The sequence below is a fragment of the Petaurus breviceps genome, unplaced genomic scaffold, assembly GCF_028583685.1.
Source record: "Petaurus breviceps papuanus isolate PSGF00001 unplaced genomic scaffold, PetGlider_PUasm1.0 103, whole genome shotgun sequence".
Classification (NCBI taxonomy): domain Eukaryota; kingdom Metazoa; phylum Chordata; class Mammalia; order Diprotodontia; family Petauridae; genus Petaurus; species Petaurus breviceps.
In genome coordinates this window covers 2,099,171-2,119,844 of record NW_027185588.1, presented here as the reverse complement: position 1 = coordinate 2,119,844, position 20,674 = coordinate 2,099,171, and the positions used below count along the sequence as shown (strand labels likewise).

The 20,674-nt window shown below is 43.6% G+C and overlaps 2 protein-coding genes across 4 annotated transcripts in view; one reads left to right on the top strand and one right to left on the bottom strand.

Moving 5' to 3' along the window:
• The window catches only part of POLE (DNA polymerase epsilon, catalytic subunit), a 67,237-nt gene extending 47,644 nt beyond the window's left edge, over positions 1-19,593 (bottom strand). The window contains exons 1-16 of the mRNA XM_069092013.1: positions 19,397-19,593; positions 13,052-13,196; positions 11,773-11,853; positions 9,923-9,967; positions 9,682-9,774; positions 9,248-9,402; positions 8,158-8,299; positions 7,926-8,006; positions 7,345-7,452; positions 6,938-7,048; positions 5,945-6,030; positions 4,913-5,032; positions 4,338-4,470; positions 3,899-4,012; positions 2,728-2,940; positions 1,913-2,020 (exon numbers count right to left, since the gene is read on the bottom strand). Coding sequence (XP_068948114.1) covers positions 1,913-2,020; positions 2,728-2,940; positions 3,899-4,012; positions 4,338-4,470; positions 4,913-5,032; positions 5,945-6,030; positions 6,938-7,048; positions 7,345-7,452; positions 7,926-8,006; positions 8,158-8,299; positions 9,248-9,402; positions 9,682-9,774; positions 9,923-9,967; positions 11,773-11,853; positions 13,052-13,196; positions 19,397-19,458 — 1,797 coding nt within the window. The 5' untranslated portion in view covers positions 19,459-19,593. The remainder of the gene's footprint in view (positions 1-1,912; positions 2,021-2,727; positions 2,941-3,898; positions 4,013-4,337; positions 4,471-4,912; positions 5,033-5,944; positions 6,031-6,937; positions 7,049-7,344; positions 7,453-7,925; positions 8,007-8,157; positions 8,300-9,247; positions 9,403-9,681; positions 9,775-9,922; positions 9,968-11,772; positions 11,854-13,051; positions 13,197-19,396) is intronic.
• A 197-nt stretch (positions 19,594-19,790) lies between these two features.
• Positions 19,791-20,674, top strand: part of PXMP2 (peroxisomal membrane protein 2) — a 12,724-nt gene continuing 11,840 nt past the window's right edge. For all 3 annotated transcript variants that reach the window (XR_011169021.1, XM_069091793.1, XM_069091873.1), the window contains exon 1: positions 19,791-19,978. Coding sequence is in view for 2 of the 3 variants with exons in the window: in XM_069091793.1 (XP_068947894.1) it covers positions 19,845-19,978 (134 nt within the window). In the remaining variant the exon portion in view is untranslated. The remainder of the gene's footprint in view (positions 19,979-20,674) is intronic.

The following is a 20,674-nucleotide window of genomic DNA, read 5'->3' as shown; positions in this document are numbered from 1 at the left end:
AAACCATACATACACTTTGATCTAGGAATACTACTACTATATATATACTACTATAGTACTACTACACTATAATACTACTATATACATAGTATATCCCAAGAATGTTAAAGAGGAGGAAAAAGTTCCATATACCTACAAATATTTGTAGCAGCACTTTTTATAGCAACAAAGAACTGGAAGGAAAATGCATCCCCATCAATCAGGGAATGGTTGAACAAATTATGGAATAAGGACCTACTGATAGAGTATTACTGCACTATAAAAAATTGAGAAAAAAAAAGAGAAACTTAAGTAGATTTGTATGAATTGATGCAGAGCAAAGGAAACAAAATCAAGAGAACCTACTAAATGACCAAAATAATGTAAAGAAAAATAACAATGAAAGACTTGAAAACTCTGATCAATACAATATCCAGTCCCAACCTCCAGCCTCGTAAAACATGATTCTCCCACCTCTCAGTCAAGAAGTGATGGACCACAGAGAGGGATGTATACATTTTCAAATGTGGCCAATGGGATTAATTTTGCTTGCCTTGTTACAAGAGAGAGGTTGGGGAAGCCACTGGAATGCAATAGATGGGGATGTGGAAAAAGTAGTGCAGATCAATAAAACATATTGTTTTAAATCGTATAAAAAGAAGACTTCTGTCCTGTCTCTCAAGATGGCGGACAAAAAGCTCCCCAAGGAAAAGAAAGTCAAAAAGGAAAAAGAGAACAAAAAAGGAAGATGTAGCTGAAAAGAAGGTCAAAAAGCCTTGAAAGCATTGCAGTTAGAACCCAGTCCTGGCCTGAGGGATGGGTAGACAGGTCTGCAATGTATTCCTGGAGAGCCATGAACAAGCTGAAATACACTGCCCCAAAAACTCAGATTGAAAGTAAAAAGAAAAAAAAAGTGCCTGCTACTATCTCAAAGCCTGTTGGTCATGATAAGAATGGAGGAATCAGAGTAGTAAAGATTCAAAAAATGCCTAGGTATTACCCTACTGAGGATGTGCCTAGAAAGCTGTTAAGTCATGGCAAAAAGCCCTTCAGTCAGCATGTGAGGAGACTTCGAGCTAGCATCACCCCAGGCACCGTTCTGATCATGCTCACTGACCACCACAGGGGCAAGCGAGTGGTTTTCCTGAAACAGCAGGTTAGTGACTGGATCTCTGACCATCATCCATGTTCCTCTGAGAAGAACCCATCGGAAATCTGTCATTGCCACCTCTACCAGGATTAACTTTTTGGATGTAAAAATTCCAAATCATCTTACTGATTCTTACTTCAAGAAGAAGAGGCTCCATAAATCCAGACACCAAGGAGAGATTTTTGACACAGAAAAAGAGAAATACGAGATTACAGAGCAGCACAAGGCTGATCAGAAAACAGTGGACTCTCAGATCCTGCCCCAAATCAAGAAGATTCCTCAGCTCCATGGCTACCTGTTTTCTGTCTTCTCTCTCCCCGAGGGAGTTTATCCTCACAAACTGGTGTTTTAAATGCTTTGCGGAGAACACTTATTAAAATATTTGCAATAGCTTAAAAAAAAAAAAGACTGCTTCCACAGTGTAAAAGATGGATTAAAGAGGGACAGATAAGAAGCAGAAAGACCAGTTAGGAGGCCATTAAGCAGTCGAGCTAAGAACATCATTTGGCTGGAATTTACTCAAAAAAGAAATAATGGGGGTTAAAAAGAAGGATCCCACCTAACTTTAGTCTTCCCCAAATTTCCACTGGAAGACATTATCTATAAATTTCATAAAAGAAGGAAAGAGTAAGTCTAAAGTAGGAAGACAAATGCAGGGATCAAGAGTACATGAAAACAATGAATGTCTGGACACACATGAGGAGCTGGATGGTCAAAGCATATTACTTCAGAAGTTTCTTGGGCCTCCCCACCTTATTCCCCCAGAGGACCCAGGGCTGTTACCTCTTGGAAGTTGGTAACCTGCTCAATGGGCACATTCTCTTCCTCTTCGATAGCATGTCGCATGGTCTTCTCGACACGCTGCAGCAAGAAGTCAAAGGCTGCAGGATTCTAGCAGAGGAGACAAGGTGATATGATACAGAAAGAAATGTTACTGCACTCACCCTCAGCCCCTACTGACTCTGCATGACTGATGCAGCTTTTTAAGACCAACTTATGTTATCTGCCGTCTTTGGGGCTATCTCTACTGACACAAGGTCAAATGAATTAGCCTAAGCTTTGTACCACAAGCTCCTTGCAGACAACATCATTTGGAAGAGTTCTTTAAAAACTCCACACAGCAACCAGAAAATGTGCCTTAATGTATATGGAGCGCCAAAGCAATCAACGACTCTTACAAATGGCCTGCGGAAGCAGTCTCCTCATGTTAACACTCATCCTGGGACTAGGAGACTGTGAAGGGCTCGACAGCGGGGACTGTTCTTGCATTTCATCGCATCCCCAGTGATTAGCACAGTGCCTGGCACATGGCAAGCACTAAATGCTTGTTGACTTGACAAAACACCTTTCATCTGGAATCCCCTGCTGATCCCCAAAGAGGCACCAACAAGGAAGGGTACTGCAGCATAATGGTCTTGACAAATGCCACCCTAGGCATTGCGTGATGAGGTCAGGAAGGGCCTTAGAATGCAAGGGAAGGACAAAGATGAGGGAAGAGCTACTATCTACTTAGCCTATTCTGATTCTTGCCACCCATGAGGCAGGGACAGGGATATCCAGACTCCCAAGGCAGTCAAGAGGGAAGCAAAGAGTTGCACCATTTTGAATCGGCAGGGAATGTCACTGCGGAAGACGCCTGATTCCAGTGCCTCCACATGGCCCCCAACGTATGTCTCTGAGTCCAATACATGGCCATCTTCAGTCAGTTTGTTGAACTCCTGCTCTTGCTTATTAGGAAAAACTATGTTGGCATGGAAAGCCTGGACCATCAGCAAGGCCTCACACAAGGTCCCTGAACCCTTCCGCAAGACCTGCAGGGGAAAAAATCAAAAGCCTTGAGAATGGCAATGTCCCACGAACTGCCAGACCTGCTTCCAATCGAGCCCCCAGGTCATCATTAACAGGAGAATTTACTGTGGAGAAAGAGCCTGCCTTCCTTGTCACCACAAGCAACAACTGCATGACTGACTGCCACCAACAGGCAGAAGTGCACAAAAACCCCATGAGGAGCAGCAGCCGCAGCCCACTGGCAGCACACCAGGAACCAGAGGCCGCTGAACTTCGGCTCTCTATGAAGGAAACTTTAATGGGCCGCATAGTGGCTTAGAAAGCCACACATTATCTCTGTTTTGTTATACTTTCATTTGTTAAATGTTTCCCAATTAGACTTTAATCTGGTTCAGGTCACACTCAGGAGTGTTTGGTCCACAAGAGGTCCATCAGCCGTGTTTGACGCCTCTGCCCCAGATCACCACTCTTGCCTCCAGCCTTCATCCCTGAGGAGGTGGCTCCTATGGAGGAGCCAGCTGTCCTCACCAACTGCCAACCAACTGGTACTCATAGGCAGGCAAGCCTGCCTGGCAGAAGCAGCCAGACCACCCGAGGGAGAGACAGGAGGCAGCACATGCCAGGCAAGCCCAACCATCACCACACCCTGACCACCATCTTTCCTCAGCCCAGCACCCGAGAGCAGGCTGGACTCCCTTACTTCTCTGTGAGCATCCCTAGAGCTGAGCACAGTCTCCACCCAGGTGCTTTGTTCACTGATTCATTCATGTCATTCATTTGTTAAGATCTCTACTGCCCTGGATAGGAGAAGATGTTCACTGAAAGGATGGAGTGATATCCACGTCTCACCAAATGACTGCAATCACATTACCACAGCCTTCTCCATTAGGAGGAAGCCTTCTATCTTGTCTGATCCAGAAGCCTCATGGGATGTCACTAACACAGATACCCTACACCAATTAGGGCAAAGGATGCACTGACCTCATCTGGTTCCATGGGGATAATGGTGCACAGAGCAAAGATGAAGGGATGGACATACTTCATATACATGTAGTAAGTAGCAACAGCATCTGATACTGAATATGTAGCTAGTGTCTGAGAAGAGAAATGAAAAAACCAGAACTGAAAAAACAGAGATTAAGTGTGGCTATATATAGCAGCAAAGCCAAAGAAAATCCAAAATACTGGTGAATACCCAGCAGTGTAGGAGGAGACGATATAGACCTAATCTTCTGGTCACTCCAGGTAAGCGGGAGGACTCAGAACAGTAAATGTTTATATACGAAAAACAGTCCCACAGAGTGGCGTGGTTCCAGGGCTCGATGCCCCTTCTAAGCGGCACACTCACTGCCCATCTCCCTCAAAGACCCAGGACACTTGATACCTAATGGCTTACAAAAGCCACTGGGTTCCATGGTACCTGAGGCTCTTCGGTGGCCATTCGACACATGTCCTCAGGGTCCAACTCAACAGGATCATACCCGAGCTTGGCTTTGGCTGCAGCTTTAAGGTTGTGGCTACCCACTGGAAGGTAACTATCCCTCTTTACCCATCTAGAAACGAAAAGAATGAAGGCAAATAATCCTACTGGAATGGGCCCTGAGTGCCAGGAAGAGCTAACAAAAACAGGCAACATGTGGGCAGACCCCCAAAAGTGCCGACTTCCTATAAGAATTGCATGATGCAGTGCAAAGAACTATGGGTTGGAAATCAAAGGACCTGGGTTCAAATCCTGCCTTTGCCATGTACTATCTGTGCAACCTTGGCAAAGCACTTCATTCACCTCCGCAGGCTTCACTGTCCTCTGTTAACATGAGAGCAGTCAGACTAGGAGGCCTCTCAGCCTTCTCGGCCCCCCTGCCATGGTCTTGTGGATGGTAGAATTAACTGACCTGGTCCCTTCCCAACGAGAACCCTACAGTCGAGGAGAGTGAGCCCAGCACCACACATCGCTTGGCATGACATTCCTGGGGTAGGAGCCACTGCAGCACCCACCTGAGACAGTCCATGTGAATGCACTGAGAGGACTTGTATTCCCCTTGACTGTCCTTTTGGAATCCAATCTCTTGATGCATACTCAGTCCATGGACTGCTGCCCTAGCTTCCACAAACGGCCTAGGGAAAGGTGGGAAGGGGTGAGATCAGGCAAAGGGGGAAGGATGAGAGCAGAGAATGCTCAAACTTGCATAGCAACTCCTCCTTCACCCATAATACCAAAGGAAGACTGCAAAAACAGCACACTGTAATAGGAAGGACATTGAGACAGGAGACCTAGAGCTGGGTCCCTACTCTTCTACTTATAAGCTGGGTGATCTGCAGGCTATGGAAGCCCAGTTTGTTCACCATCAAATGGAGATGATCTGTACTCTATGTCTCTCAGAGGGTCATACATGAAACTGACATAGAACCATAAAATGCTAAATAACCATGATCTATTATTATATTAGGGCAGCTAGGTGACACAGTGGATACAGGGCCAGGCCCTCATCCTTTCAACTCATCTTTCTGAGTTCAAATCCAGTCTCAGACACTAACTGTATGACCCTGGGAAAGTCATTTAACCCTGTCTGCCTCAGCTTCCTCATCTGTAAAATGAGCTGGAGAAGGAAATGGCAAACCACTCCAGGATCTTTGCCACAAAAACACTAGAGTCACAGAGTCAAACACGACTGACTGAACAAAAATCATTACAATATTACTACTACTTTACTAAAAAGAAATGTTTAAGGTCAATTCTGTGAAGAAGGTGAAGGCTGGATACTATCTCTCTTCATCTTACAAAGAACGAAAGAACTCATGCATCCAGAATGATAGGACTCCCCTAGAGTATGAATTGTAAAAATTGCAGCAATTTACTGTCTTTTCTTCACTCTAACACAGGTTTCTTGCGCAGACATAGCATCCTAGAAGTGAGTCAAGGCTGACTATCTCTCCCCAGAATGGAATATACTCATTCCTGAGCAGTACAAACAACCTGTCAACATAGCTCCTCTTTAACTCAATTGTTAGTGGACCTTCCACACTTACCAGTCAAAAAAGTCCCCATTGTAGGTTACCATGATGGTAGGTTTGGTTTCCTGGACATGCTCAAACCACCTCTGGATTAAATGAGCCTGAAATACATAAAAGGTTCCAACTGTAAGTCAACAACTTTATCTTTTGAGAAGATATATTTGCTACATTTTTACTGACCTAAACACTCCTTGGCAGAAGGAACGTCAAGGAATCTGGACTCCCTGCTACCTCTATCCACAAGGTACACAGATCCAACCAGGCACTAAAGGGCCTAGGAGATCAGGTTTTCCCATCAAACTCCCTACCAATGCTTTCTATTGTCCCACCTGGTTGGACACTGACCCCTACTGTCATCCTTTCAAGAAGGAATTGAGAATTCCCTGTTCCACTCTGATCCTCCTGACCACTCACTCCTTCCCAAAAGCCATAGGCTAGACCCTTCAACCAATCCTAATCCATAGATAAGGAACGTGGCCACTTGCATCACAGAAATGAACAAATAATCACCAGTTACCAATTGTAATGGAAGATCACCAAGATTTAACATTTGTATTATCACTGTGCCTTCTAGCCCACCAAGCCTGGTCATTTGTTATACATTCCCTATCCAGACCCCCAGGAAATGCCATCTAACCTACCCACGTACCTCACCCAGACCTAATCATCCTCCTCTGTATGATGTCTCCCTTATCTCGTTCAGAATGAGAGCTCCTTGAGGGTAGGGACTGTATTGCTTTTTTATTTTTGTATCCTCACTGCTTAGTACATAGTTAAGTACTTAATAAATAAATGTTTTTTCATTCATTCATTTCTGGAAAAATCTAACACCAATCCCTTCCATGATGGGTTGATAACTTTACTTTCAGCTAAGTTCAATGAGATATAATGCAAAAAGAGAAGAAGTAAATTAATATCTTCTTCTCATATCACACAGGTTTTTGGGTAGGGAGAGCTCCCTAGGACTAATAGAGGGCTGAAAATTTCACGTAAGAAGAATATGCTTACCTCATCAGGTTCATTGAAGACACAAAATGGTCCCTCATATTCTGGCTTGGGGGTGAACTCAAAATCTTCAATATCCTCAGAGACAATCTCCCTATTGGTAATCAGGTATCCCTAAGGAAGTTGAATAAAAATAGTAGTAGTTAAAAATAGTGCTAACAAAAACACAAATAAAAACCAACTCACCGCCCCAAAATATGGCTGGCCATCCCTCCTACACATTAACTCTAATGGCAACTCCATGACATCCTACCCTCCCAAAGAGACATTAAGATTCAAGCACTGAGACCAGAGGTACCCCCAGCCTTCCCACACTGTTCAGGAAGTTGAAACCAATATGACTAGAGGTAATCAATGACTTTTTAACTTGTGTTCTGACTCAGATTTCAAAAGCTGAACCAGGCACTCACCTGACCATCTACCATGTAAGAGATCATCATAATCTGGTCAGTCTCTGCATCTGGGAACTTGAGAGGCAGTTTAGTTGTTTCAATGTCAAATGCCAGAACTACAGGGTCCTGAAAGGGATAAAAGGCACAGAGGGCTTAGTGGCAATCCAGCTGGCCTTCTTTATGATCCCAACATGCCATTTCTGAGAGAAGGGAAGCCCAAGACTTTGCTGTCTTGGACCCAAGGCATCTGGCTCCATAATGTTTTTTTCTGGCCCTTGTCCTCTCATCCATAGCTCACTGGTGGATTTTTGTCCCCAAATTCCAGTCCAAGAGAGATGGCTGACATAGGCTCCCTAGCCTAAATCAGGTCAAAAAGATGATGACACTTAAAAAGCCCCCTAAGTCATTTCTGTAAAATGAAATGGTTTCAGGTCAGATCCTGATGGAAGAGTGAACAAGATTGATTAGCTCTCCTTTGCCCCCTTGTGGCAGTATCCCAAACCATCCACACTCAATCTCATCTTTCTGGGTAAAGGGTATGAGGTCCTATGGAAAGAGCTTGTCACAACCTCAGCTAAGAAAGTACAAGTATTACTTACAGGTCGTTCAACAAGGTCATCTCGGCGGGTGATCTCAACGGGAAGGGAACTGCCCCGGTACCAAACATTATACCAATGAGCCTACAAACGGGACCAAAGGAGACATCAGCTGCATCAAATAAGGAGCTCTCCACTTCAGGAAACACCTCTGTTAACATGCTTAGCTTCACCTCAACATTTCCCCGACATCAAGGCTTTCCCAAAGAAAACACTGTTCAAGTCTGGCACTCACCACATGGATCTTCAGGTCAATGGACAAACGGATGTGGTAGGGAACATCATACTCGCGCATGTCAACTACATTGTCCAACTGGTCAGCTATCTTCTTAGAGGTCCCCTCTTCATCAGTAGTTACACTACCCCCCATCAATGCACTCCACAGAAAAGGGAAAATAGTTATTAATTCCTCTATTCCCAGCTACAGACTTACAGAGATGAAGAGAGTAAATAAATACAAAAATCAAAATTGAGTTCATCAGGATGGTCCTCAAGAATATCCAGTTCTAGGACATACAACCTTGAATGACAGTTCACAAATACTTGAAGATCTGAGCCAATAAAGAGTCAGGCCTGAGTTCCTAGGGAGAAGGGGGTCTGCTCCCCCACCTATACCCTATTAACCACTATTCACCTTGTTCTCTGTCTTCATCAGAATTGGAAACTGCCGACATAGGATTTCAAAGCCACTGCTCATCTTTATATACGTTCATATGTTTAAACAGAAGGTTTAGGAATTGACCAATGATTAGAGTATTCTGAAAATCCAGCTTCAGAGCAAGCAGAAAGTTATAGGAGGTTTCAACATTTCAGAACTGACCGCATCTGCCCAAGGTGGGGTGGTTCTTCTTCTTCTCCTACCACCACAACTATTACCATTGGTTCTTCTAAAAACAACATGACCTATTTCTGCTATTCCCTTACTATTCTTTCCACTGTACCTTCTATTTTCAGTTTTCATATGTCAGGTTTACCATAGTTACTATTTTCTGAACATCTAAAATTGATAAATGATAAAATATGCTTGGGACTCAAAATCAACTTCTGACTTGACTGGAACCAATCTACAAAAGCTTCCTTTAATAAAAGAAGCCATAGGTATACTTTACTTCCTAGGCCAAAATAAAAAATACTGTACCACTGAGCATATCAAATGTATTAGCACTTGGTCTGATTTCTCAAGGATATTTCATTCAAATGAAGCCTGACATCATACTGACCCTGCTGCCCCACAAGATCACATACCTACTTTCATTAGGATCAGGAAAATGGAATGGAAATGACCTAGGACCTCACAATGTTCTTTTTGGGAAGAGGTAGCTCACCTAGATAACATAGCTGTATAAGTATCACTGGCATTATCCCGCTCTCGATTCTTCTTCACCGCTGGGGAAATCTCCTTCCTCACTTTTACAAGGTCATCCACAGTGTTGAACGAGAGTTTAATATAATTTCTCTTCAAGCCCACCAAGTGATTTGGCTATGAAATGAAAATAAATCAGGTTAGTGAATGCAAGGAAAGAGACTTTAACTAATGTCACGGAATTAGGGAGACCAAGAGTAGCTAGGATACAACAAAGATGAAGGGAGTCTAGTTCAGGAAACCTGGAGCTCTGGAGCATCTTCCAAGCCAGGGTCCCCTGATGATTCTCCCAGTCCCAGCTCCTCAGGGTTGTTCCCCAGGCCACAAAGCAGCAAACTAACTGATTTCCTAAACCTCTTCCAGTCTCTGATTCACACATACATAGATAACACTTACCAAGTCCAGATCCTCTTTGGGAACAGTCTCCAATTTGGCAATTTTCCCCTGAAACTTCTTAGAGAGAAAAGATGACACTTCTCGCTCACAACCCTAGAATGAGATCAGAATTTTAGCTCTTCTAATGATTAGAATATAATGCATCTCCACTCTAAAAACCTGCTTCTTTCCAGATTCTGAAGCCCACTACAAAGTAATGCACAGATTATGTGGCCTGATTCAATGAAATACACATATTTACCTTCCTCGTTGCTATGTAGAAATATGGCTTATAAGCAAGCGCCACCTGAAAAAGAACAAGAGTCATCACAACTCGTCCAAGCATGAATAAAAAAAAGGGAAGAAAAGGAGGCCAGGTGCTCTCTTGAGGATTCCTTGGGAGCAGCAAGGTATGCACTCTTTTTACTCTGATAAAGCACAGTAAGGACAACACAAGGCCTCCGAGCGAAGTCAACATACAGAATGGAATAAGCCTTTGCTATCATCTACTGTGTGCCAGCCACTGTACTTTGCAAACATCTCGTTTGATGGTAGAAAAGTTCAAGAACAACTAGGAAACTTTCTTTTCATTTATTTGTAGCAGAGTTTGAAAGTCAATCACTTTCACATAAGGCAGTTATCCCTCACTGCTATTAGACTGGTCACCACATTTATTCATAACCTCCTGAGTTCTAAAGTAATCCAAAGGTACACTTGAATATTTCTTTATCAATTACTAACATTGCAACATCTTTCTCATTTAAAAAATTAGTTCTGAGCCCCTGGTCCAGGTTATTAAATATGATTTAGTACACTGGATAAACTACTTTTCCTATAAGTAGTTGCTTATCTCATTATTTATCAAAGTTGCTAATCTCCCAGGTTTAAGAAATATCAGTTGTTTGCTATGCAATTTTATAACAATATAACCAATGATCAAAGGGGTAAATAATTATTTATGATGTTTTAGTTGTGAGAAAGTCAGAGTCACCTCCTACCCATCACTGTTACTTTTTTTTTTGCCTTTTGGAGGGCAATTGGGGTTAAGTAACTTGCCCAAGGTTACACGGCTAGTTTTTTTGTGTGGGTGTTAAGTGTCTGAGGCCGGAACCGAACTCAGGTCCTCCTAACTCTGGGCCGGCGCTTTACTCACTGCACCACCCAGCCACCCCCCATCACTGTTACTTTTTACTTCTCCTCACTTCCTTTACTTCTGGAACACAGCCCTACTAATAAGAAGTGAAGATTGCACACAAGTCTCTCAAAAATCCTCTTGTTTATTTGCAAGATAAAGATTAAACTCAATCCTCTTAAAGAATTAAGTTCTTTTCCTTAGTCTTCTCACTATCTTGCTCCAGTCTAGTCAGGGAGCTTCTTCACAGATAGTGATTAAAGCTCAATCAATATGTAAACAGCAATTAAACTTTAACTCCTCATGGATTCCTCACTCAGAAGCATCCCCCACTGACTTCCTCATGAATTGCAAATTACTATAAAGATTTCAATATAACCTCAGTAGTAGAGGTTATTAGAGTTGATGTTACCTATTTAAACAGTGACAAAACCAATCAAAATTACATTATAACTACTTGAATTTTTAAAACTACTTAAACTTTCAACTTAAGGCCTGCTAATGCTTTTCTAAAGGTCTTATCAAATATAGAGAGCATAGAGCTGAAAGGGCCTTCAGAAGTCATCTATTCTAATCCACTTATTTTACAGATGAGGAAACTGAATCCCAAGGATAAGTGATTTGCCTAAGGTCTTGCAGCAGAAATAGGATATATAAAGAAATGCCAGTTGAGGATGAGATTTGGGGGGTTAGCTCTTTTGTATAGGCAGAATTGCACCAACACCTATACTTCCTACACTGCAGAATTTCCGAGTCAGAAGGCACTTCAGAGGCCATCTAGTCCAGAGATCAGGAATCTCTGATCACCCAGCCTCTGCTTCAAGACCTCCAGTGAAAGAGAACTCATTAACTCCCAAGGCAGCCTCTTCTACTCAGGGGAAATTCTTACAGTCAGTGGTGCTAGGCTCTTCTTGGCTCAGATAAAACTATGCCAAATCACCAAGCTGTGCTTAGATCACTCATGGAAGGGACCCACCTACCTTAAATCGGCTGCCATCATCTTGGATGAAGTAGTAATCCACTGCACTGACCAAGCGCTTATCTTCATCTAAAATCTCAGTCTAAAAAAGAGAAGGCAGCAGTCTACATTGGTAACAAAGTCCTCTTGACAAATCAGAGCTCTGTCTATAGAATAATTAACTCCTTTTTATCAGAAGTGCTATCCTTTCCAAACCTTAGGTTATATTACATATTCCAGAAGTAAATTATTTTGTCCCACGGTCATTTTAAGCTACCAGCTTCACTAGAGTCTCATTAAGACACCCTCCAATCTTGGAGTCCAGGAGTTTCCCCTCACCCTCCCAATGGTCCCATGACTCATTCTCTTTCACATCTCATTTTCAAATACAGCCTCCCTGTTTTCCTACAAAGATTACTCTCTGAACCTTCACAACATTATTTTTAAAGTAAGAGCTGGAAAGATTCAGAAACAATTATGTCTGCCTTTTCAACGATCCCACATATAGCCCCTAAAAAACAGAGCCTCCCACTACCTGTGTCTGTTACCAGGATGAGAAATACTAGGCAGCAATAACAGCTGGCATCTATATAGCCTTATTAGATTTACAATAACTTTTTACAGAGTCAGGACGACTTGAATTTAAATCCAGACTCAGACACTAACTGTGTGACCCTGGGCAAGTCACCTAACTTTTCTTTGCCTTAATTCACTGGAGAAGGAAACGGCAAACCACTCCAATATCTTAACCCCATGGGCAGTATGGACCAGAGGGTCACAAGGAATCAGACACAACTGAACACAAACTTTTTATACATTATTTCATTTGATCTTCTTCATGAGAATTATAGTTATTATTATCATTTCATGAGAAAACTGAGTGCCAGAAGTTGGAAAGACAAACACAACTTTACTGGCTTAGCCCAGGTCTGGCCCTTATGTTGGCCTGAGAGTCCCAAGGCCACTGTCTGCTTTCTGACTGGTCAGAACCACCTACTGTCTGCTAACTTCTGTTTTTAGTGTTGTCTAGCAATTCTATGGAAACCTGACTTCTACTGTTTCTCACAATTTATTCTCAGTAGTCTTTACTTCAGCAGTTTTTGCAGCCCTCACAGCAGTTTTTGCAGTGGAAACTTAATGCTGTGCTGTCTTTCACACAGAGGCAAGACTAGAAACATACATTTCCCCTTCACTTTCCTGGGAATAATGGCTGATCACTCTCTTCAAATCGAAAGGTTAACAGCCTTTCTACTTCCCACTACATCATGAGACCTCCCCCAACAGCAAACCAAGTAGCTTACTGGGTGCATGTTGATGAGCCAGCCAGTCTTTTCTACGGGCTCCTGAAGTCTTTCAAAACCAAATCTTGCATCCATCTTGTCTGTCCACTGACTCCGCTCCAAGCGCTTGAGGGCAGAGAGTGAAGAGGAGGAAAAGCCATCATCCCTGTGTAAAAGAATGGAAAAACCATTCTCTGTTTCAAGATGAAACCAACGCACTAGACCCAGACATAGCAACAACCCTGTTGTATGTGACTATGTTTTCTTGCTTATAGAATACATAATAAGGAGCATTTACTTTGGTCGTGAAACCCCAATTCCTCTTTCTACTTCCCCATGACTAATCAATCATCAATTACTATTCATTTTTCCTTTGTCATGTCCATTGGACTAATGTCATGACACTGGTACCATCCTGAACCAGGATGAACCATCCCGAATCGCCTCACGCCTGGATTGTTACAGTAGCCTCTTAACATAGAAGAAACGTGCCTTAGGAAGATGGTTGCAGCAGGAGGGATGACTTGGATTAGGGAAGACACATACATATTATGTATCCTATAAATAAGACAACCTTGGAGAGAAAGGCACAAGCAAATAGAGAACAGATAAGCAAGGGGAGGCCCTTAAATCAAGTCCTGAAGGAATCTAGGAATTTTAAGAGGAAAAGGTGAAAAGGTAAAGCACTCCAGGCATGGGAAACTGATAGTGCAAAAGCATAGGGACAGGAGATGTTAGGTCATGTGTAAAGAGTACGGAGGGAAGTAATATAAATAAAGCCACAAAGATGGAGGGAGCCATGGTGCAATGACCTTTAAATGTCAAACAAAGAAGTTTATATTTGATCCTGTAGGTAATAGGGGAGCCACTGGCGTATACTGAGTAAGGAATTGAGATGATAATCAGAAAACCATGGGAAGCTGTGTGGAAGATGGATTAGAATGGGGAGACTTCAAATGGGTGATCAATTTAGAAGCTATTGCAACAGTTAAGGCAAAAGATGACAGCCTGCACTGGGGTAGTGTAGAGTGTGAGTAGAGAAAAGAGATTTTATGGAGATAGCAAATGATTAGTGAAATGGGATGAGTGAAAGTAAGGAGCCAAGGATGACTTGATGACTGGAGGAATGGTGGCGGTCTCAACAATAAAAGAGTTCTGAAGAGGGCTAGCTTGGAGGGGAGGTGGAAGACAATGTGTCTAGTCTGTTTTGTCTCAGCTTGAGTTTCCACATCAACTGTTATCTAGCCTTGCCTCTGCCACCCTAAACTTATGCAGCTGATTACTTAAATGGACATCACTTTTCGACTGGGAGGGATGTAGAAGAAAGAATTAGGAAAAGCTTCCTGAAAAAGGTGACCTCAGAGTTAAGCCTATAGCTGAGGTGCGGAGAGGAGAAAGGAACTGGTGAGGTCATCAGCTGAACTGACCTAGATGAAGACTGGGAAAGGGGAGGGAATACCTCAAACATGCCTTACCTCTTGGTCATCAGCCAGGTCCCACAACTCTACCAACTCCCACCTCGACCACTAGAAAAGGACCAGGAACTTGAAATCTGCTCTCTAGCAATAGCTTGTCCCTGTTCTCCCTCTTGCTGAAGGACTAATAATCAAATCAACATTACCTCTGCTACCATGAAGACAATACTGGTGTGACAAACTACTGTCCTACAGATTCAGTCTGACTCCCTGTGATTCTGAGTTGTAGGCCGATGACAACTGGAGAGTCCAAAATAAGGTGCTGGTAGCAGGACTAGAAAGGACAGACACAAGAGATAATTCAAAGGAAGATCTTGCAATGGGAAGTCAGGGACAGGGAGGGAGGCAAGGCTCATCAATGACTTCAAAGTTTGCCACTTGATTAACTGGGAGGATGGCGGTGCCATCAACACATCTAGGGAAGTTGGGATGAGTGGAGGAATTAAATTCTCCAAGTGCACACTTTAGCCAACTGTGCTAAATCAATCAATCAATTTCCAAATATTTTTTAAACTCCTACTATATAGTAAGCATTATCCTAAGTGCTGAGGACATAAGAACAAAGAATGAAATAATGAGTTTACATTCTAATGGGGAAGGAAATAAGTACATATAAAAACATGCAACAAGTTAGTAAACATAAATATAGACAATGAAATGGTTAAGTACATGATATTTATACTCATAATGAGCTCACATTCTAATGGGAGAGACAACAAATACGTATAAAAACATACACAAGAAATGCAATTTAGAACTATACCCTAAAAGTTACTAAACTGTTCCTACTCTTTGAATTAATACTGAGCCTGTACTGCAAGGTGATCAAATGAAGAGGAAAAGGTACTATATATAATATTTATAAAATAAATAAATATTTATTAAATATTTATATATAAATATAAAATAAAAAATATTTATCATAGTTCTATTTGTAGTGGTAAAAAAAAGGCAAATTAAAGGGGTGTTGATCGACTGGGAAGGGCTGAACAAATCAGAGTAAAAATGTAATAAAATATTATCATTCTATATGAACTGATGAGATGGTTTCATAGAAACCTGAGAAGATATTTGAGCAAAGTGAGTAAAACCAGGAAAATAATGTATTTCTATAACATCACTATTGTAAAAATAGCAATTTTGAAAGATTTAAGAACTGTGATCAATGCAATGATTAATCCATCATGATGACTGAGGACCAATGAGGAAAAATGGTACCTACCTCTGACATGGAGCTAATGGACTAATAAACAAAAGGAGACATTTTTGGACATGGCCAATATGGGAATGTTTTGCTTGACTATATTATTTGCTACTGCTTTTCTTTACCCAGTAGAGGGCAGAAGGGGAAAGAGAGACAGGAGAGAGAAAAAATAAATCCTTAATAACTGAAAATAAAATTTAACTTTAAAAATATATATAGCATAAAAAGTTAACAGAAATATACACAAAATATTTACAAGTCATTGAAGTTGGTTGAGTAGGGTAGTCATATGTTCAGATACACAATAAAGGAAAATGAATTTGGCAGCAGTATAGAGGATGAGAAGGAGTAATGAGAGACTTGAAATAAGGAAGCCCTTGTTATGACCAAGGTGAGGAGTGATGTTGGAGCAGGTGGTAGATGTTGGAGCAGAGAGGAGGGGTGAGATTGGAGAGATGATGTGGCAGGAGAAAGGGCAAGATTTGAAAATTGACTGGACATATGGGGTGAGGAAGAGTGAGGAGTCCAGGATAATGCCAAGATTATGAACTTGAAACACTGGAAGGATGATGGTACCTCTGACAGAAACAGGTAAATTTGCAAGAAGGAAAGAAAATGAGTTCTATTTGAGATGAACTGATAGTGAGTTGAGTTTGAGATGTCTCCAAGACATCTAGCTCGAAATGTCCAATAAGTAATTGGTAATCTAGAGGAAAGATGGGGGCTGGATATATAGATCTGGGAGTTATCTACATAGAGATGATAGTTAAACCCACGGGAACTGATGGGGTTACCAAGAGAAAGAAAACAGGGAGAAGAGGACTTAGGACAGAACTTTGGGGAACACCCACAGTTGGGGGGAATAATGTGGATATGCCAGCAAAGAAGATTGAGAAAATTTATTCAGACAAGTGTCACAAAAGCTCAGAGAAAACAAAGTATCCAGGAAGAGAAAGTATTCAGTTAATAAACATTTTATAAAGCACCCACTATGTGCCAGGCTCTGGGCAAAGCACTGAGGATACAAAGATAAAGACAGTCCTTGCTCTCAAAAAAGACTTGCTTTAGGAAGGATTTTAGCTGGGACTAGAAAGAAGTCAGAGAGCCCAGGAGGCAGAGGTGAGGAGGAACAGCATTCTCTGATGGCACAGCCAGTGATATTTAAGTCTAGAGGCAACAGGGAGCAGCTGCAGTTTGTAGAGGGTGGGGTGGGAGGAGTGACAGGATCAGATTTGTGCTTTAGGAAGAACACTTTGACAGATGAGTGGAACTGAGCAGCTAAGGGGAGGAACAGAGAGAGTGCCGGGCCTGGAGTCAGAAGAACTGAGTTCAGTCTAGCCAACCTTAAACATTTACTAGCTTTGTAACTCTAGGAAAGTCAGTTAAGCTCTATTTGCCTCAGTTTTCTCACCTATAAAATGGCACATTGCCTGTCACACAGTGGGCACTCTGTAAGTATTACTATTGTTATTACTACTATTATTAGAATGGACCAAAGTCAGGGAGAAACCAGTACCAGGCACACCAACAAGCAGACTAGTACAACAGCTCAGGCTCGAAGGGATGAGGACCTCCAGCATGATGGTGGCAGTGTCAAAGGACAGAAGGGAAACAGGTTAAAAAGGTAAATTTGACCAGCCTTGGCCAAAAAACTGGATTGAAGGGGGATGGTGTAAGGGTGGTGCAAAAGAATTGTGAAAGTTGCTGGCCTGGGTGCCTAGGAGAATGGTGGTAACCTCAATAGTAACAGGGAAGTCAGGAAGAAAGAGTTTGGGGGAAATTTTAACTAATCCAGTTTTGGACATGTTGAGTCTAAGATGTCTATGGGGCATCCAGTTTGAGACAGTCGGATAGGCAGCTGAAGATGGTCAGCGGAAGAGGTTAGGTCTGGATAAGTAGATCTGATAATCATCAGCATAGAGATGGTAATTGAATCCATCAATACATGGGAGCTAAAATCAGCAAATGCAAAAATATAGAGGGAGAAGAGGGCCCAGGACAGAGCCTTGGGGGACATGGGGGGCACGACTTGGAATGTGCAGTCAGATGAATAGGAGTGTCAAAAGAGAATAGTTTCACCAAAGGAGAAGCAGTTAGTCAACAGTGTCAAAGGCTAGAGAGGTCATAAGAATAAGGATTCAGAAAAAGCCATTTGATTTGGCAATTAAGAGATGTTGGTGGAATAATGAGATAGGACTGTTTAAAGTTAAGAAGAGAGCAAAAGGAAAGGCAGTAGAGGTGCCTATCACAGATAGCCTTCTCAAGGAGTTTAGCCATCAAAAGGAGGAGAGATCTGCAACAATATCTAGCCAGGATGGTGGATCAAGGGAGGGTTTTTCGAGGGTGGAGGAGACACAAGGAAGCAGTCAATCTGCAAGGAGAGACTGAGTATTAAGTGAGAGAGTGAGGATGATTAGAGGGGGCAATTTTCAGTAGAAAGATGGACGGGGGTCACTTGTGAAAGGAGAGGAGTGTGCCTTGGCAAGAAGGACTATCTTTGTCTGAAACAAGGAGATAGTGGAGGAAGGCATTTGAGTGATATGAGATGAGGAGGGGAGGAAAAGAGGGAACTCTTGGGGGAAGGGCTTCAATTTTTTTTTTTCCAGTAAAGTATGAGGCAGAGTTTTCAGCTGAGAGGGGAGGGGCAAAAGGGGATCATGAAAAGGTTTGGAAGAACCTCTGCAGTGAGTGGGACAGCCAGTTAATCTTGGAGGTATAAAAGGATTGCTTTGTAGCAATGCCAGCCCAGTTGAAATTATATAAAATATAAACATAATTACAAAATATATAAAAGTTATATATAATATACACATATAATGTAATTCTAAATATATAAATGCATAATATATAATATAATATAAATGCTGACCCAGTCAGTAGCGGCTTCATGATTTTTCCCAGTACTTTATTCAGTATTTTATAGTCAAATGAAACAGGTAGGTGGAAAGGGATCAGGAAAAACATGAAAAGATCATGAGTAGCTGTTTCAGCTAAGGGAAGAAGCTGGAAGCCAGAATGAAGAGGACTGAGGAGAGGCAAAGTGGCGGCAGCCAGAATAATGACTATGATGGGTTCCGTTTCAGTGCAGAGGGGGATGACAAGGGAAAGGACAATACAGGAAAGTAAAAATACTGGAGTCAAAAAATGCTGGAGGGCAAATCTGAGAATCACTGGCACGAGATGTGGATGATAAAGAAACAAGTGAAGTCACAAAGGAAAGCCCATATAAAGGCGCAGGTGCGGGGGACAGAGCCCTGGGGCTTTAGCGGAGGTAGGAAGGGTAGCAGCGAAGGGAACAGGGAAGTGGTCAGCGGGGTCAGCACGGAGGGGGGCGACCTGTGGACGTGGCGGCTGAGAAAAGGGAGGCCTCTGAGGGCCGAGGATTCCAGGGCTCGGATGAGTCTGGGACTCAGGGATCGGAAGGAGGATCTGAGGCTCCCAGGATCCTGAGTCTCGGCTGGGGCTGGGGGGGGGCACGAACGGCCAAGAAGGAGTTCAGAAGCCTGCAAGACTGGGTGGAAGCGGCCCTCAGGGGCCTGGGGGGGACCCCAGGGGATGAGATGGGGCGCTCCGGGAAGACTTGGGGGAGAGGCGAGGCTGGGGACCCGGAAGCTCGGGAGGGGGAAGAGAGGGTCGGGAAGAGGGGCGACTCAGAGGTGTGGGGGCCGGCGGGGTGGCGGCTCTCACCGACTGTTCTCGGCCTCCTCTCCGGGCTCAGCGCGCCTCCACCCGCGCTCCCGGGACACCATATCGGCTCAGCCTCCACAACTCTCGCTCCGCCGCTCTCACGTCTCAGGTCTCCGCAGTTTTCAGGGGCGTTCTCAGTTCCCGGGAGAAATTTCGCGCGTTCCTCCTCCAACTCTCGCGAGATAGCAGCCCACCTCCACTCTCCCCCACACAGGAAGAGCGTCCAATCAGGAGGCAGGGCTTGCCACGCCCCATGGTACTCCAATCGGAGCGCCGCCATCCCGGGAGAGGAGGGAAAGGCTTAGGGAACCGGGAAAAACTCCAGGCTTCGTGAGCTCAGCTGTCCGAAGTTCCCCGAAGCGCCGCGCCGCGCCGGAAGGCTAGAAATGTAAGGTTGTCCCCTCCCTTTGCCCTAGAGCCGAGGTCGCACCCCGTCTCGAGACAGCCGATGGCTCCGGTGGTGTCCACGCTGCGGGCCCGGGCTGGGGCCGGGGACCGGGCCAGGACGCTCCCCCAGCGGGTGCTGGAGCAGTATCTGCTGCTGCTGCGTCTCTACCCGGTGCTCACCAAGGCGGCCACCAGGTCCAGCCGGGGCTCGATCGGAAGAAAAGGATGGGGGGACAGGGATTTGGGGAGAGCCGGGGTGGGGGTGGGGGGAGATCGAGGGAAAGAGATCAGGGAAAAACTATTGGGGGAGATCAGAGGCAAGGGATTTGGGGAGAGCTGTTTGGGGAAAGGGGTCAGAGGAGAAGGACCTGAGAAGAGCTATTTAGGAAGGAAGATCAGAGGACACGGATCTGGAAAGAGCCACTGGGGGGAGGAGGGAATTGGGAAGAGCCATTGGAGGAAAGATCCAGGGAGCGCAATCTAGGAGAAAGAGTCAGAGTAGAGATATTTAGTAGGGGAGGGGGGAAAAGATAAGGAGTGATCTAGAGGAAAGGATCAGAGAAGGATGATCTGGGAGAAAGATCAGGGGAGAATGATCTAGAGAAAGGGATCAGAGAAGAGTGATCTCGGGGAAAGATCAAAGGGGGAACGATCTTGGGAAAGGGATCTAAGGACGGTGATCGGGGAAAAGATCAGGAAAGAACGATCTATGGAGAGATCAGGGAAGAATTGATCTGGAAAAAAGATCAGGGGAGTGCGATCCTAGGAAAAGAGATCAGAGGAGAGTGATCTGGGTGAAAAGATCAGGAGAGAGTGATCTAGGAAAAAGGATCAAAGGAGAGTGATCTAGGGAAAGGGATCGGAGGAGAGTGATCTGGGTGAAAAGATCAG